Raw genomic sequence first — 17,978 nt, forward strand, 5'->3', positions numbered from 1 at the left:
CCCTTATCAGCCATTATTTCATAATGGCTCTTTGGCAATGGAAAAATAGCTGTTTCCATTCTCACAAACCTGATCTTCATCATCTTCTCTTCCTGTAACCATCCATTGTCTGTCTCTGCCTCCTCTCTATCCAATTCCCAAGGTATGAGAGCCGTGTTGAAAAGATGAAAGGCTGATGTGAACAGCCTAAGGGAGCCATGGACAAGATATTCCTGTTTAGACTCTCCCCAATCCCTTATCCGTTGTTGTCATGGGGGAGCTTAGGAGACGGAGACTGAGGCCCAATGCCAGGGATCACCCCTACCCTGGGCCTTAGCCCTCAATTTAACTTATTTTCTATTCTTCCCCTCAGCTTTTCCTTTTCTTCCCCTTCCTAAGGTGTGAGAACCATGTTGAAAGAATGAAATGCTGACATTGTGCCTGTCATGAATGGCCTATGGAAGCCATGGGTAAAATATTCCCCTATTTAGTTATCTAGCCCTTACCACTCAAGGGATCCTGAGGGGTGGACCATTTCTGTCCCGAATATACTCCAGACTTATCATGGCCAGTGATGAGGATTTTTTTTATCCCTACTAGGTGCAATGATGTTTGATTTTAATGACCCCCCAGTTCCCAGACCCCAGGCTCTCCTTTGACCACGACTCTGAACACTACTACTACCCCGTCTTTACTGCCTACTATAAAGTCAGTCCAGTCCAAATCATCCACCAGGTTATTACTCAACCTCGAGGAAACATTCCTCCTCTCCCATGATCCTCTACTTCATCATCTACTACCCCCTCCTCCCTTATTATTACTTTGCAGCCTTATTATCCATCTCTCTGCAGTATTCAATGCCATTCCCTCTTCCACAAGGCCCTGTCCTTCTACTACCCCCATCTCTACAAATCTTTTGAGTACTGTTTTGCCCAGCCAAATGGGATTTATTTTTTGTGATCCCCTAGTAAGCAAAGTTTCCTTCCACAGACACCCCTGCTTGTTCCTGCCTCGTCACAGTTACATCCAAATCCCAAGCTAAAGCATTATCATTGCTAACTAACTTCACTGGCAAACCTGTTCCTACACAGCCTCATCCCTCCCTCAAAACTTGTACTAGAAATGTCGCCATCTCCCAGACAAACTGCCCTGTCTACGGCATAATTGGTCAGATTGTGGAGAAGACCTACTTGCCTGCCCCTTCGACTATGATGCAGTATCAGTACAATGCTACACCATTCCCCTTGGGGTCATAAGTCCTCCACCAACATTGCCAAGATTACTCTCTGTAAACATGACCTCCTCCTTGATGCTTATATTAGAGAAGAGTTCCTCCCTGTCCAGCCATGTCATAATTGTTGGCGTCTAGGCCACCCTGCCAAACACTACTGCTCCATATCCTGATGCATTTTATGTAACTAACCTAGTCATGCATAATCACACACATGTGCCAATTGTGGTGGTGTGCCAAAAATTGTGGCTCTCATAATGTATTTTATATGAGCTGCCCTACCTACAAGTTTGAGTCTGAGGTGGCAAATCTCAGATGCAAACTTGTCCTCACTTTACTGAGGACAGACAAAAAGCATGCAGATGAGGTTTTTCTCTTACTCCATACTCCAGTGCTGTCCTCTGCTCTACAACTCCCCCTACCCCCTTAGATCTTCCTCATTCCACTTTAGCACCTCCCTTTCCCAATGAAATTCTTTAGCCCTCCCAAACCAAGACACCCGAATCTCCACAAGTATTCCAGACACTTCAATCTCTTCTTCTCTGATACCTACCTCTCATCCTCCTCGCTCAATTCATCGCACAAGACAAGCTAAACATTTCACCCCTTCTTCTACTGCATCCTCTCCTACATCAACCTCCTTCTTCGCCCCTCACGTGTGTTCCTTCCTCTCCCTCTCATAAGAAAATCTTTGTTTCTCAGACCTTCCCAACCAATTCAATTTCAGAAATGCTTTAAGACATTCAATACTATCTAATCATGACTCAAGATAACATGCCTACACCCCTTCCATCTTCCAATCTCTCTGTTCCCATTCCCTCGACACTCAAAGTAACTGCTAACATCCATCCTCATCCTACTCATGTTCCCCCTACACCCCTTCCTCCCAACGCATCCCATTCCCCCCCTGCTTGAGCTGCATCAACTTCCCCTTCTTCCCCATTATCCCTGCTACTCCCCCTGGGATACACATATGACTCCCTTATGTTACAACCCCCTTCCCTTGATTCTCTCCCTCCTGAAACTGATCTAATTTCCATATACCCCCCCCTTTCTCCTTTTACAAAGCCCTAATCCCACACTTCTTCCTTTGACAATTTTCACCCTGAGCATTTCTTTTACAGACATTTTGAACCTCCCAACCTTGTATCTCTAGATGTGTGCCATGGTAGAACTTAGACTGCATTAAAGCGCTTCACTTGCAGCAGTTACAGCTATAAGCAAGACACCCCTAGACAATTTCCAGCCCTTGTTTTTGCCATACCAGCCATAACTCCTTCATTACATCTACACTTGTCCCTGCTGTCTGGCGTCGGATCCATAAACTCTCAGGCAAACATCCCCCTACCCTGTTCCCATCTTACAGATTCATGGTACTCTCATCTCTGATCCTCTCCAAGATGCAACGGAACTTGGTGCCTATTTCAGCCAGGTCATAAATGGCTAACTTTTCTCCCCACTTTTCTGCCAGAGAATGCAATCCCATCTCCTTCTCCCTGTTGTCTGTAAAGTCTTACAATGCTCCTTTTTCTTCCTATGAACTTGATGCTGCCTTACAATCGTTCTCCAGCACCCACTGTATGCTCTGACACCTCCCACCTAGGTCTCTGACCTTCCTGTTATCTATCTTCAACCGTATTTGGAAATTTTCTTCCCCATGGGTGTGAAGCTCTTTTTCTCCCCTTCTTGAAACCCAATGAATTTGGTGCCTTCCTTCAAGATTTCCATCCCACTGCTTTGATTAGCTGCTTGTGCAAACTACTCTAGCAATGGTTCACTTCTACTTCATATAGTATCTTGAATCTTGCAGCCTTGTCTCTCCCTCTCAGTTTGGATTCCATTGTGCCCTAAGTGTAGTTGCTCCCCTTGCTCATTTTGAGATGTTACATCTGGATTTGCTCTCCATGATTCCACATTAACCAAGAAGGTATATGATACAACATGGCGGTACCATACTTTCCCATTCCTCAATTCAGCCCGGAGTCTGCGGCTGTCTAGGTCAGTGTCTTAAAAAAAGACATTAGTCTGAGCTACGATGAAATCACCTGCATGATTCCTAAAGTCATATCCATTTTCTTCATCCACTCAGGAAGAGGTGGGTATACAAGAGCATGTGACAGAAGATAGGGTGGAACATTTAGATTACCTGGTGCAACAGGTAACATGAGAAGGAGGAAGGGTAGAGATTGGTGTATCTGGATTTAGACTGGAAAAGGAATTTGACTTGGGAGAGAGAGAGTTGAGGTAGGATGGTTTGGGGTACACGGAAGAAGTACTGGGGGAGATGCCGAGTTATACTGAAAAGATGGGAGGGGAGCAGAGCAAAGGACAGCCTTGGAATAGATGAGAGAAAAAAAACCTTGAAGACGTGCTTCCTCACGTAGAGTGAGGCCTAGTTTGATTCTAAGAATTGCTCCTCAGATTCAAGCCTGTTGGCAGGGCAACTCCTATATAATACATAATGGGAGCCACCACAGTTGGCAAATATACATGACTGAGCAGAGCAATTTTAACAGTCATGACCAGGTTGGGCACATTGAGGGGGCCAGGCTGTGGAGCGAGTGTTTGGCTGGGTCGCCAAAAAGCAAAAATTTCTGACATTGACAGGGATAGGGTTAATTTGGTCGAAGAAGGCAGGACACTCAAGCAATATAAACTTCATGGGGGAGGTCATTTCTATGGAAGCTAATCTTGGTAATGTTGGTGTAGGTCTTACACTGGCCTCTGGGAGGAATAGCGTAGCAATGAATCATAGGGCAGGCAAGCACATTTTCACAGGCTGATCAGCTGATCAGTCCTTGTCGTAGACAGGGCAATCAGTTGGGGAGGAGTGAGGTTAGACAGAAATAGGTCTGCTAGTGAGGCCAATCAGGGTAGATAGTGCACAAGCTTGTGACTCAGATGTAATTGTGACAAGGTGTGAACGATGAAAAAGACTGTGAAAGGAAACTTTGCCTACTTGTTTTTGGAGACATTGTTGGAAGAGAAGGGTATTTTTAGAGTAAGGGGCTGTAAGGTGGTGCGGAGTGAGGTAGTACTGTGGGGAGGAAGACAATAAGAATGAATAGTGGTAAGAAGGGAGGAGGGGGAAGACAAGAGGAAGACTGTGCAAGATGAGATGTTGGGAGAGAGGAAGCTTATTCTGAAGTAATGAACTGGGTGAATGATTTAGAATGGATTTGACAGCAAACACCAAAGAGGGGGTATAGTATCAGTGGTTGAAGCTGGGATCAAAGGAGAGGCAGGGGTTGGGAATCCAGAGAAGTCAAATCAGTTAGGCTAGTTGATTATAGTGCAAGCCTTAATGCCACTAATAAAGGTACAAAATCTTCGTTATTGGTGAGCCTGAAATATATGGGGAAGAGAAATGGTTTAGCCCTCAAGGGCCCCATAAGAAGTAATAGCTAGTTAATTAACCAAGGGAATAGCTTGCCCATGGCTCCTGGAGGCTGTTCAGGAGTGATGCAAAGCCAGCCTTTCATTCTTTCAGCATGGCTCTCACACCTTAGGAAGTGGACAGAAGGGATTGAAAAAGAGAAGGAAAAGACCATGCAAAATTACTTGAAGTGAGGGCAGAGGTCCAAGGTAGGGGTGATCCCCTAGATTGAGCTTCAATCCATCTCCTATGCCCCCACCATGATAACAGGTGGCATGGGTTGAGGGGGTAAAAAGATCATATAGTTCCATCTCATAGGGAAAATGTCTTAGGTGATGATACATGTCTACAATTGATCATCCTCCTTAACTTACGTGTAAATACCAGGTTTCTTCTTATTAAGATTAATCACAACTTAATCTGTAACTCATTAACCCCTTGCCGATGGGTACGACGTGTAGGCACGTGCTATGCCCACTGAGAGTACTTGTTTGATTGTTTTTACATATAGATGGCTACACTTGTACTAAGTCACCAATTAGCCAGTTACGAGTACTGCCTGTCTTGCCTGTTTACCCTTTTCTTTGATTTACAAAATATTTTACATTATCTTATTTTGCTGTTACTAATGTTAAAAAACATTATAATAATTATAATGTTTATAATAAAAATAACACCATGGGTATTCATAGCACTAGTAAAAAATATTTTTCCCGCCAATTCAAATCAGGTATGGTCACAAGGTCTACTAATTGACTCCTTTGTGGCTAAGCACTAGGAGAGCCATCTATGGGCAGACATTTCACAAAAAAAAAATATAGAAAATAGGCACAGCATTTTCCCCATTTTTTTGTTCATTTTCCCCGGTGGCATTGGGTTAAAGAACTACAATTTGGAAATAAACTAGGACCATTTTCTGAACTCAGGAAAGAGAATCTACATAATAGCTTTCTCAATAATATATATCTGGCCAAAAGTAGCTTCATCTTACAAATGTACAGAAAAAAACAACTCTATTGACAAAAAAAAAAATAATAATAATAATATATCACTCCTTTATATATTAACAGGCATTTTCATAAAAATCCAGAAAAATACTTTCCATCAATGTTTCGAAATTTGAACACCATTTAGCTCCCAGACAGTGGTTAAACATGAGTAAATTTTCCTATTTTACAAATATGTTTCAACCTGAAAAGATATAAAACATTTGTTTATGCCTAAAGGTGCAGGGAGTGGCATATATGATAAAAAAATAAAGATATCTAATATAATATGTATCTTTTGGTGGTTTCCTTTTTTTTATAATTTTTATAATTATATGTTCACATATTATTCAAAATTAATATTTTCCACAGAGACACCCTCAGCCTTGCCCATCTAGCGCATAGCATCCAGGTGTAAACATACGTGTCTGACTTCCAGTTCTACAAAACCTGGCTATAACCGTGTACCTGCTTCTCTTTGCACTGTACTTTTTACCATAAACTATAACCTCTATAATGACAGTAATCAGTAACACATGCTCTCTACATTTGTATGATCTGTGGTCATTTTTTGTGTGTACTGGGATTCAAATTAACAAAATAAGCTCAGTTGTTCAAAGTTGAGATGGTACACAAAGCCAGAGGGTTAATCATGCAGTATGCTTGTGTTATACTACATTTTAATCTTAAATGTGGTAACAATCAATCTGCATATATTTCTTCTTCGTCATCATCATAAACATCTGAGTGAGCAGGTAAGTAGCAACTGTCCTCTTCATCCGAGTCCAAGAGATGCTTATCGACATTGACATCCCTGTACTTCAAACATGATGTTTTGGGAGGTAAACCAATTTCCATTTTTGTATTTTTCATATGTGCAAGTGCTTCCACTGTCTTTTTCATCTCTCTTTTCTTATAAAAGGAAAAGGAAAAAAAAAAAAAATTATATACCATCCATGCAAAAATATAAGTGCAATAATTTTCATAAGTAACTACCCCTCTGGTATTTTCAGACAATATTGAAAATGTCAAAGGATTCAAAAAAGTGTTTCAAAATATTATAGCCATCAAGCACTTGCGATCACTCACCTTCATTTTGGAGAGATAGCTACGTTCTAGGGCTATAGACTCCTGTAGTGATATCAGTTTGGCTTGGCGGTCTGACTTTGGTCTATGACTATCTATTATATTTTGGATATCAGGAAGAGGCTGAGGATGTTCAAGTCGTCTGAAAAAGGAGACCATGGATGGTATAAATAAAAATTACTAGGAAAACCTGCCTTCTTCAAAGTGAAATATATATTATGGTGAACTGTCATATTATACATTACAAATAGAACTGACATACTTTAAAAATTAATGAATACTTAATTATTTAGTTCTCCTTAAAAAGCTAATATTTATTTATCATCATATTCCTATGCTTTAAAGTAAAAAGGCATAAGTTTTATATATGAAACATTTACTTAAAAAATCTGTCAATCATACCTAAACGGTTTAAAAGGCTCTCTGACTTCACCATTTCTTAACCGCCGTAACTCTAACATCTGAATGCGCTTTGTACCAAAATCAAGCGCAGAATGGCTTGGGACTTGATTGTGAATGGCCTTCTGTTCATTTCCTAAGTGTTCTCTATGTGTAGAGCTTTTGCCTCTCCCTTCATTGGTTCTCTCTTCTTCATTGTTTGCAGACTCTTGTGCATCTCTCAATTCCATCTGCTTCAGTTCACGGGATATAACATCTGCTGGGTCTTCCTCTTCAGACCTGGGTATTTATATTAGATCTTTCATTAAAACAGAGAGATAAAGGAGAGGGATGACAATGGAAAAGCAAGAAGTAAGAAAAGAGCAAAAAGAAGAGAGAACAGAGGAAAAATAGTAAAAAAAAAGTAAAATAAACAAAAAAAGAAAAAGCTTTAGTTTTCAATATTAATAAAATGTTTATAAACAAGTTGCTTCTTAAAGTTTAATAAGCTAAATAATTATTAAAAACAAGAAATTTCCTGTTGTATACACATAGAAGTAAATGCTTGGTAATAAGACAACTGCTTCATGGATCTTAATACAGTAGCATTATGCAGCATTTAATAATGTGCCATTATAAAAACTGATAAACAAAGAAATTAGAGCATTCTAAAACTGAACATTCGTTCTGTATTTGCAACATAAGAAGATATCTCATTTTAACCAATTCACTACAGGTATTTTTTTGTGAATTTTGCAGCACACAGATAGCTACACAAGTGCTTGGCCACCTAGGAACTAATTAATAGGCCCTTGTGACCTCACAGGATTTCCCCATTTCCTGAATTTCCAGGAAAATGTGTTTTTCTTTCTAATACCATTAACCCAATGTGCATAGGTGGCATAACTATGATATCATGGCTGTGCCGAGCCGATGAATGAATATGCCATGGCCCACCCACCCTCAGATGGCGCCCATGAGCGGAAGTGGACACCTCTGACTTTGCCAGAGCTGCCGGTAAGCATTCATTCATTCTTTATCAGTGTGGTTATTTTTAGCAGAAATAATGGAAAACAACTGAAGTTTTTGCAGGTTTAGCAGTCCCTATAAATATATGCATTGATCTTTCGGGTGTTCCTAGGCCTGCGGTATGTAATGGGAGCATGCCATAACCCTCTACAGACCATGTACTGGTCTGTCAATGAGGTGATAGTTACGCCTTTTTTCGGAAAAACTATGCCGAGAGATTGTTATGATCAGATCTCTTCTATGCTACATTTCTTGGATAACATGGACGACTACCACAGGCTATGGAAGCTGCGCCCTGTCATATCGGAAAAAAAAAAAGTGTTCACCCCATCACTAAAGATTACTGTGGATATTGCATATTTTACATACTGCAACTTGTGTTTTGATCTATGCGATAAAGTTGCGACCTTTTTTTACTATTAGTTGTTTACTAATTCCATTTTCTCATACATTGCAGAGGCTGGCTCGGTTTTGTACAGTACAACCCCTCTAAAAGGTCGAGATTTAGCCTAAAGGTGTACAAACTGTGCCTATCTGACAGGGCTGCAGCAGGTTACACCTGTGCCATCTGGCTCTACAGCAGCAAAGATGGGGGGACATGCCTGCTTCGCAGAAGGTTGTACTTAGCCTTATGGAAACAGCGGGCCTTTTAGGGAAACGGTACGAATTGTACCTTGACAACTGGTACAGTTCCCTTACCCTGTTTCATTTGCTAATGGCCCACAAAACTAATTTTGTTGGTACCGTATGTCCCAATCATAGGTTTATGCCAACAGATTTCCCTTGGAAGCTGAGGAGGTATGAAATGGCCTGTAAGGGCACATCCACCAGTCTCATGTGCTTGAAGTGGGAAGATAAGTGAATGCTGCACATGCTTTCCACGATACACAACAGTGAAATGGTGGAAACCGGGAGGGTGGCCTGGAATACTGACACTGAAAGGAAACCAGTCGCTGCTGTTGATCACATCATCGCCATGAAAGGGGTTGACGTGGGAGATCAACTCTCCCACTCATACCCCATTGCCAGGTATAAGGTATTCCTTTACCTTCTAGAGATGGTGATAGTCAATGCCTTTCTGATTTAAAAGTTTGTTGGTGGGCCGATCCAAAAGCAGTACAATTTCCTAATAGCAGTTGCAAAGAGGCTGCTGAGGGAATATCTTCCTCGGATACGTCCCTATGCCACTGGCTGCCCTAGCCAGGAGGAAATGACTCGCACTGTTGACCACCAACATTTCCTGAAGAAACTGGTAAAGTACCGGCGCTGCCATGTTTGTTTTACAAGGGGTTCAAGGAAAATGGTGAAAAATTCCTGCAAGGTATGTGATATTGCCTTCTGTACATGTGGGTGCTTCAAGGAGTATCACATGAAGAAGTGTACATAAATATATATGTAATATGTATTTATGCTGTTTTTTTTACATGTATGTGCATGTATATACTTATTCCATTCATAGAAACTATGTAATTCCATTTTGAAAAGATTTCAAAATAAAAAATGATGCAATCCTGATTTTTTTGTTCCCATACCTCATATGGAGTATTCACTATCATTTCAACTGACTATTACATTGGTAAAGTCAATAAGTTGGCAAAGGTGAGTGTTTGAAAATGGAAATACAAGTAAAACTGAGTACTTATAAAAGTTGATGTCAAAGAACTCATGCTCATCAAATTTCGGTGAGCAGCTGAGAAGAGAGTCAGTGAGGTGAGCGCAACAAAAGAAAAAAACCCAGAGCGCGCGCACGGCCCAGACAGATATACACCATTTGGCGGACCGCACGGCCACCGAAAAAGCCAATGCATATTGGGTTAATATTGACAGTTAGTATTCTTATTGATATAATGATTATCAAATTGTTATCAAAATATGAATAACATTAAAGACAATAAGATAATAAAAATGAAGCTTTCAAAAATTCAAGAAATAGAGTAAACAGGTGGGATAGGTAAGACTAATAACTGACTTCTTGGTGATTAAGAGCCATTATGTGTAAAGACAATAGTTGAACTTTCATTACAGTGGAAATGGCATTGTAGTCTTTCCATCTGTGCCCATTGAGTTAAAAATACTAATAACATATATTTTTAAAATGTATGTCACGCTATCCAAAAAAAAATTAATACAGATATATTTCCAGTATTTTCCTTCTCATTATGCTTCAATTCTCTTGCTATACTTAATGCAAACAAAGCTTTCCTGAAGAACTTACCAGGACTTTCTGTGATCTTTATTCTTGATGCAAGAAGAGTGCTGAGCCATGAGCTCCAGAGGGTCTAAATTTTCATCCTCATCACTATCAATGCCATCACCATTTGGCTGTCTAGTGGTTGTAACTCTCTCACTTACATTCCCATTGATGCCTCTCCATTCTGTAATATTTTTTAGTAAATGAAATGAGTTTCCCAAAACATAATATCTATAGTAATAATAATAATAATGCAAAAATACAATTGCAACAATAATTTTTTTTCTGTAAGGCCTATTAGTAAATGTATACAAACCTAGTGCCTGAACGTCAACAGGAAGGTCCGCTGTTCTCAAATTCCTCTCCCTTTCTCTCACTTCCTCAAGAGCCTCAGCAACTTCCCTCCGCCTTCCTCTAAGGCGTTCACCTTTGTCTGGAAGTTTTGCCAGCAGTGTTCTGAAAAATATAATTTTGGTTAATCTTTAGGGTACAGACACACTAAGATAGGGAAAACTAAAGATAATATTCTTAAAGAGGACAAAGTGTTGCAAAATATAATTTAGAGACACAAACAGTAGTGCCATAAATAAAGGAAAAAGATCAGAGAGAGTGCTGCTTAAAGGCTAAGTCCACTCAGGATACATCCACTCACAGCAACTTAAATTGTTGAAAATATTGTGATATGGAGTTGGGGACTTCTATATAGCTGGATTTTATATCAGCTGTATTGGATCATTAAGGAAGAAATTGTAGTTTAAGAGGCCATAACAGCTCATTATGTCAGAACATTTTTCTTCTACTTTGAGAAAAAATACATAAAAAATAAGTCAATAAATATATAAATAAATGAAGACAAAAAGTGATGATGAAAAGGAAGTTGATCTTTGCCTAGGCCTACTTCTGTGAACATCACAACCTACAGCAGATATACTAACAAAAAGGCACACTGCAGCTGCAGCTGAGTCACCTTCCTCTTACTATCCTGTCTACGTGTTATGCATCACCAGTCATTTAGACAAGGGGTCAGCATCTAATTGTTTATCATTGCTGTACCCTATAGAGCAGTATTTCCCAACCTTTTTCATTCTGTGGCCCCTGACCAATGTATAATAATCTCAATAACCCAGTTCAGTGACTGTCATCCCTTCAGTTTCAGTTCTTTAGTTATGAATATTTTAATGGTGTCAGAAGCTTAGGACAAGATCACTTTCTAGAAGAGAGAAAGTGTGAGAGATAATTAAATGTAGGTACTGTAGGTGAGATGATTTTCTGTTTAATTTTACATCTTTCCATTTTGCTCCATGGCCCCCAGATAGGGAACCCCAGCTATAGAGACAGTGGGGAGGGGTCCCCTCAGGCTAGGAGAGAGAATGGTGCTACCTATGTTTATGCTTTAATACAACCTCCAGTTAGAAAATAATCAACAAATATAGAAATTAAAATGCTAATTAACATCATCTGTCATCAAATAAAATTGAGGAAGTGGCTTAATTAATGTCTGACAATAAGTCAAAAGGAGCCACAACATTTTCCTTACGTGGAATTAACTATAACATATGTTAAACTGCATTGCTGATGTTCATGTTTCATATGGCCATTTTAAAGACAATCCTTATGCATGGAGGACACTGCTAAATTTGTCAGTGTTAACTACAAATTGTGTCTGGATGAATCATAGACAAAAATCTATTAGGAAAGATATTCTTGTGAAGAGTTATATGCTAAACTGGGTATATTTTCTGAATTCCTTTCACCTTCTACTACACACATTTGCAGGAATAATGTTATGAAAATCATTCTAAAGAATTCATGCAAGTTGTGGAGTCATATATTTTTTCGAAGTGACTATGTTTCATCTGTTACTGCCGGGTCACGCCTTGTAGCGTTATAACAAACCACTTGGTCTGCAGCGTACACCTGCATTAGACAATATTGTGATTGATTCGGTACTATGATAACAGCAGAGTTTGAGAATTCCACACTGTGCACGCGTTACTTGAACACCCAGAGAAATTGTCAATAGACATTGCATTGTGATACTATAAACGTAGCCACATTCATATTCTTTCCCATCATAAACAAGTCTAAAAGTCTATGAACCTTTGTGAATACCAACCTAGACTTTTACTGACTTACTGTTTAAGTATTGTGGAGTCATAAATTTTCTTTCTGTCATAAACAAGTCTCAAAGTCTATCCCCTTCGTGAATACCACCCTAGACTTCCACTTACTTATTATTAAGTATGGCATCCTGTCTCCAGAGTGCATCTTCCAGCTCAATGACCGACTTCTTCCTCAAGTCCCCCAGATACCCCTGCCTCAGCTTGGGGTCCTTTATGGTAACGTCATCTCCCTGCGCGGGTAGGGACTTCCACCTCCTGCCCACCTTCTTCAAGATGGGAAGACTCTCCTCTGTCCCCTCGCTCTTGCGACACAAATCTCCTGTCACGTTCTCGCCGCTGAAGATGATGTGCTCACTTTCCGCTGTCACTCCTCCTCCTTCGTGACACGTGACCTCCTTGGCAACTGACATCCTGCCACTACTGAGTCTCGACAACACTTTCCGTAGGTTTCCCCTCGGGTCCCGTGGCGCAACGTTTGGTTTGTTTATTTTCTAGAAACGGGAGACGAGTGACGAGCGGGAAGCGCGAGCGAGATAAACCGAGGAATCGTCTCTCGAATTATGGAAATATACCAGAGATGTCAAATGCCGAGTATTGCTGTAAATGATATCAAATGTCTTCATTAGAGTTTACTAATCGACCTGAACTATTTTCCTTATCATGTATGGCAGTGTTAAAACACGGAATTGAACAGAAAGGAATGAAAAAAAAAAAAATCATACGCATGAAGAGCAGAAGCCAATTAAAAAGAGCCGTAATCAAAGACAAAGATCGTGGCAAGAGAGAAAAAGGTCCTATAAGACCAGCCGGGCCGAACCGCCATCTACGTGTGTGAAGCGGAACCAAGGGCGGCGGGACGTGCAACATCTCGCCGAGTTCTGAGGCTCAATTCAGGCCGCTTCTGCCTCTCCGACTCCTTTTCTGACCATGGCGGCGTGTGGCAGGAGGATCTCACGTTACCTAAGCTGTAAGTATTGTACCTTATGGGGCTGTTTTCTTAGGAGAACTATACTTGCCGTAAGATTGCGAGAAGTCCATGTTATAAAGTCAGTCTCGGAAACAACCTCGTCCTTGATCACTTTACGAGTATTGGTCAGTTGTCTATAGTAGTAGTCGGCTGGACTACTTTTTTTTTTTTTTTTTTTTTTTTTTTTGCTATGAGTTAGTGGATGAGAGAAGCTGATTGGATGTTGCTAAGGACAAAGACCCCATTCATGCCCCGAACTCCCGACAAATATGCTAATTGTAGACACAACCCTCTGCGTAGTGCCCAGAGATGGAAGTAACTTTTATTCTGTTGCTGATAGTATCTCTGGCGGCGAGATCACAAGCAACGTCAGACACACACAGAGGAAAAGAGCTAAAGATTCATATTGAGTTTGTAGATAGCTCAATTGAGCCAGATACACAGAAGGAGATCAGACATGCTGTGGCATACATGGCTCAAGTGGTGAGATTGAAGCATGCTGATGTAGGGCCAGTGTTCCGCCTTCCAAGAGACATAAGTGCTTGTGTCGCCCTCTACACTGAGGGCCCCAATGTTGGCAAGTGTGCTGGCGTGTCTGCAAGGTACACGGGGGACTACTGTGGGAAGGCTCTCATTCCCGAGGCCCATCTGGAGGGACTGGAGGTCTTCAGCAAGGATGACCCCAGCTGTAATTCAGACTCCTTACCGGAAGGAAAGGGCTTCAGGGATGGCACAAACTTCATACTCTACATAATGTCCAGTTCAGATATATTCTGTAGCCATTCACATGCACTTTCCTCCACATGCCGATTTAGCACAGCACTGGTTGGTGGCGAACGGAGTGGGCGGCCTTTAGCTGGAACAGTAATAGTATGCAAAGACCGCTTGTTTGAACTGACACCCTTGTTGCTGAAGCGGATAATTGTCCATGAGGTAATACATCTTTTGGGTTTCAATTACAGAAGTATCATGGAATTCATAGAATGTGACGTAGAAAGAGACCCACACGCTTCATTGGATAATTTGAATCAAAATCTCTTGTGTTGGAAAAGAAGAGATGTCTTGAAGGTTTTAGGTGAGAAAGAAATCATTGTTCAGTCACCACAGTTAACAGCAGCAGCATTGCGACTCCCAGAATACTTAAATCAGACAGTAAATTGTAGCTCATACAATCAAAGTTTTAGTCAAGAAGAACCTTTTGAATATACTGATGTTTCTTTAGCTGAGCAAGAATATGACACGTATAATAGCAATGATACACTTGACAAGAACAACTCTCCTCTCACCCCGAATGGAGGAGTAGCTTTGGCCACATCAAGAACCGGAATACACTGGCCAGTGGAGCTCTTTTCTGGTGTTTTTTCTATAATGATACCTGGGAACTTAGAGTCTAGAACTATTGTTGTTGACCCTTTGACTGTAGCAATTTTGAAAACAACTGGATGGTACAGAATCAGTGAAATTGCACTACGTTGTATGAATTGTTTTCTGAATGATATGCTACAATTCCCACAGTGCATTTATATAGAGAAACCAGGAGATAAAAGCAAGGAAACTGTAGATGATGATTCAGTCGAAGGTTGCTCTTTTGGGCATAAAAATTCCAAATCAGAAATACATGTGATACCACAAAATGTTTCACCTGTAGTCAGTGATATTTCAAATTCAAGTGTTAGTGATACAGTTTTTGAAGAAAGAAATGTAACACTGATTTGGTTAAACAGAACTGATGAAGAAGTACCAGAAAAATCAAAGAAACACAAGAAAAAGAAAAAGAAGAGGAAACAGAAACAGAAAAAACATCAGTTTGATAATATAGTTTCAGTGACTTCTGAAGCAACATGCCATAGGATATCATCATTGATTGTATATGTGCTGTGCTTTATTCTCTGTAGGTAATAGATAAGTAGTTTTGGTTTGTAGAATAGTCAGTTTTTTTAGTGTTAAGGGTATGTATGTTTTGTATGTGGTCAGTTCTTAAGCTCTGTGATTTTCTGTATATATATCTGTATACAGGTTGTCCAAGCATTATCTGATTGGGAGTAAAAGGGTTTTATAGACACGTGCTATTTTCAAATTATTTTAAGCATGAGGTGAATTTTAAAAATCATGCTCAAGTTTTAGAGATGGCAAGAGTGAGGTAGGAGAAAGATGGAGAGAGGAAGGCCTAGTTTGTGGTGAAATCTTTAATGGGAAATGCTATAATATACATTGTCTAATTTATCATTTAAAGTGACAGGAGACCATGTGGCTTATTCTTAAAAAACAATGACAATGCTTATTTGGTGTTCATTGTGTTAATGCACACACAATTTAATTCTTGCCATCTATAATGCATGCATGTTTGTTTAATATGTATATATATATATATATATATATATATATATATATATATATATATATGCAGAGCAATAATGTGTGTGATTACCTACAAATTCACGGTGTTTAATGCAAATTAACTTGGTTAGAAAATGTAATTGGCAAATATATGCTTGGGTTAAGATCTATATATTATCCTGACCTCAACAGTCTCTGAATGGGAAATTGCATTCCCAGGGTGCAGACACCAGAGCTCAACAGATAGTAGGGTACTAAATAAAAGGTTACATATCTGTATGCTACAATTTTTTCAAAATGACTTATTAGCCATTAACTTCATCCAATTAAATTAGTCTTCCAAATTTCCCAGAATCCAAATAGCTTTATATATTTATAATTACAAATTAAACATGTGTTGGTATGGTTATCAGTATTGTTTTTTTAATTGCAATTTTCACTTTATAAGTCTACATGAAGACACAAATATGGGCATTTGTATAACCAAAAAAGTAATGATTTTTGGCAATAAGTCATTATATTGTAAATCATAGTAACATCTATAGGTTGTAATTTTATTGTTTCTTTTTATTATTTTTATTATATTTTAAATGTTGGATGTAGAATGGTGGATATCATTTGTAAGGATTTAAAATGATTTCTTAATGTACAATGTGAAATTGTGTCTCCAGCCGGACTTTTGCGTGGCATTCAAAGATGCCAGCTCTCATCACTCTCCAGACCTGCACACAACCAACAACAGCTGATGGAGAGGGAAAATGGTAGTGACTCAGGTAAGTAATGATTCAATTCATGATTTAATTTTAGATCAAAATTTATATGGCAATAATAATAGATGTGGACATAATACTTGTGTAGACAGGGTTATAATTCTTGTCCTAAATTTCATTCCTAATTTTTCTCTTCACTTTTTCATCTAACAGAAGTTCAAGAAGAACAAATGAGGGCAACGTTGAAGTATCCAGATTATTTTAAAGTTGCCAATTTATTTACTGTAGAAGACCTTTTCAAAGCTCGAGTTCACCTTGGACACAAAGAGGGCTCTCTTGATCCCTGCATGCATCCCTTCGTCTTTGGGTCTCGCCTTGGGCATCTCATCATAGATCTTGACCAGACATCGCAACATTTACGTGAAGCTCTGAATTTCACAGCCCACATAGCTTACCGTGGAGGAATCATACTTTTCGTCTGTAGGAATCCACAATTTCAGGTATGTTTTGAACTTCTTCATTGTGTAGCCTTTTTATAGTTTTATATAAAACAGTAACAATTAGGACATTTAATACCCATGTATTGATTTAGAAGAGATCTAATATTTCAAATTTGAGATCTGCATCATTTAATCTTTAAGTTCTCTACTCATAACCTGAACTGTAAGATCACTCTTCAGTGTTATCTAGATAATCAGACATTTCATAGTTCTTTGTTTGATTAGTAATATCCCATATGAAATACAAAACTGTCTACTGTATTTGATAATTCTGTTCCATAGCAATTTTCAGGAGTTTGAATAAACTAATTGAGTGATATTTATTTCCAGCATTTGGTAGAAAACACAGCCAAAGATTGTGGTGAGTATGCCCACACCAGATTTTGGCAAGGAGGAATCCTCACGAATTCAACCATCCAGTTTGGATGTGAAACTCGATTACCAGACCTCGTAATCTTTATTAATACCTTGAACAATGTCCTCACTCAGCATACTGCAGTCAGGGATTCAGCAAAGATGTTAATTCCTACTGTTGGTATTGTTGATACTAATTGTAACCCAAACCTTATCACATACCCTGTTCCTGGAAATGATGACACTCCTTCAGCTGTAAAATTGTACTGTGATTTGTTTAAAAATGCAATTTTAAGGGGAAAAGAAAAAAGAAAGGAGTTGTCAGGGTTGTAATTTTTTTGTTGTTTTTGTTTTCATTATTGTATGATTCCCATTGTATGTATCATGTAAATCAACAGTGTAATAAGTTCAAAGGCAAGAAGATTTAGCTATAATATGAACAATGAATCTTGGCAATTTTTCCTGTACATATTGTATAAAAGAAAGTTGATGAAACAGTGTTTTAATATCATTAATATATCTTCAGACATTGATAGGTGTGCTTGCTTTAATAATAACTACTAGTATCCAGTTGAGTGATTTTTATGTACATTCATACATATGTATTGTAAATGTGGAAATAGCTATAGTAAGTAATGAGAAAACAAGCTGTTTGTCTGGCCTAACAAATCTCGTCACAGTTTATTTCTGTTTGGCGACACTTGATAAATTAAATATTTATGTTTGTTTGT

At 39.2% G+C, this 17,978-nt stretch overlaps 2 protein-coding genes across 5 annotated transcripts; one reads left to right on the plus strand and one right to left on the minus strand.

Moving 5' to 3' along the window:
* Positions 1 to 5,530: 5,530 nt before the first annotated feature.
* On the minus strand, positions 5,531 to 12,931 carry LOC125031469. Its single transcript, XM_047622263.1, has 6 exons — positions 12,488 to 12,931; positions 10,573 to 10,712; positions 10,281 to 10,440; positions 7,061 to 7,336; positions 6,662 to 6,800; positions 5,531 to 6,484 (listed from the first exon to the last, which is right to left on the minus strand). The coding sequence occupies exons 1-6, from the start codon at positions 12,787 to 12,789 to the stop codon at positions 6,275 to 6,277; spliced, it is 1,227 nt and encodes a 408-aa protein (XP_047478219.1). The 5' UTR covers positions 12,790 to 12,931; the 3' UTR covers positions 5,531 to 6,274.
* Positions 12,932 to 13,148: 217 nt separating this feature from the next.
* Positions 13,149 to 17,742, plus strand: LOC125031470 (28S ribosomal protein S2, mitochondrial-like). Of its 4 annotated transcripts, none has more exons than XM_047622264.1 (4): positions 13,149 to 13,346; positions 16,355 to 16,456; positions 16,607 to 16,893; positions 17,224 to 17,742. In XM_047622264.1, exons 1-4 carry the CDS (start codon positions 13,307 to 13,309, stop codon positions 17,578 to 17,580), a joined length of 786 nt encoding a protein of 261 aa, XP_047478220.1. In that variant the 5' UTR covers positions 13,149 to 13,306; the 3' UTR covers positions 17,581 to 17,742. The 4 variants fall into 4 exon arrangements, with proteins under 4 accessions (XP_047478220.1, XP_047478223.1, XP_047478224.1 ...); XM_047622268.1 differs by lacking the exon at positions 13,149 to 13,346 and adding an exon at positions 14,261 to 14,279; XM_047622265.1 differs by lacking the exon at positions 13,149 to 13,346 and adding an exon at positions 15,080 to 15,241.
* Positions 17,743 to 17,978: the final 236 nt, after the last annotated feature.

Source organism: Penaeus chinensis, chromosome 13, assembly GCF_019202785.1.
Source record: "Penaeus chinensis breed Huanghai No. 1 chromosome 13, ASM1920278v2, whole genome shotgun sequence".
Taxonomy (NCBI): Eukaryota; Metazoa; Arthropoda; class Malacostraca; order Decapoda; family Penaeidae; genus Penaeus; species Penaeus chinensis.

Bases quoted from the DNA above. Each gene is read 5' to 3' on its own strand.
- LOC125031469 (XM_047622263.1), bottom strand. From the start codon at position 12,789: ATGTCAGTTGCCAAGGAGGTCACGTGTCACGAAGGAGGAGGAGTGACA. The intron at 7,337-10,280 runs GTAAGTTCTTCA...ATAAATACCCAG, and splicing joins AAAGATCACAGAAAGTCCTG to GTCTGAAGAGGAAGACCCAG. The intron at 6,801-7,060 runs GTATGATTGACA...CTCCTTTTTCAG, and splicing joins GAGCCTTTTAAACCGTTTAG to ACGACTTGAACATCCTCAGC.
- LOC125031470 (XM_047622264.1), top strand. From the start codon at position 13,307: ATGGCGGCGTGTGGCAGGAGGATCTCACGTTACCTAAGCT. The intron at 16,457-16,606 runs GTAAGTAATGAT...TTCATCTAACAG, and splicing joins GGAAAATGGTAGTGACTCAG to AAGTTCAAGAAGAACAAATG. The intron at 16,894-17,223 runs GTATGTTTTGAA...ATTTATTTCCAG, and splicing joins GTAGGAATCCACAATTTCAG to CATTTGGTAGAAAACACAGC.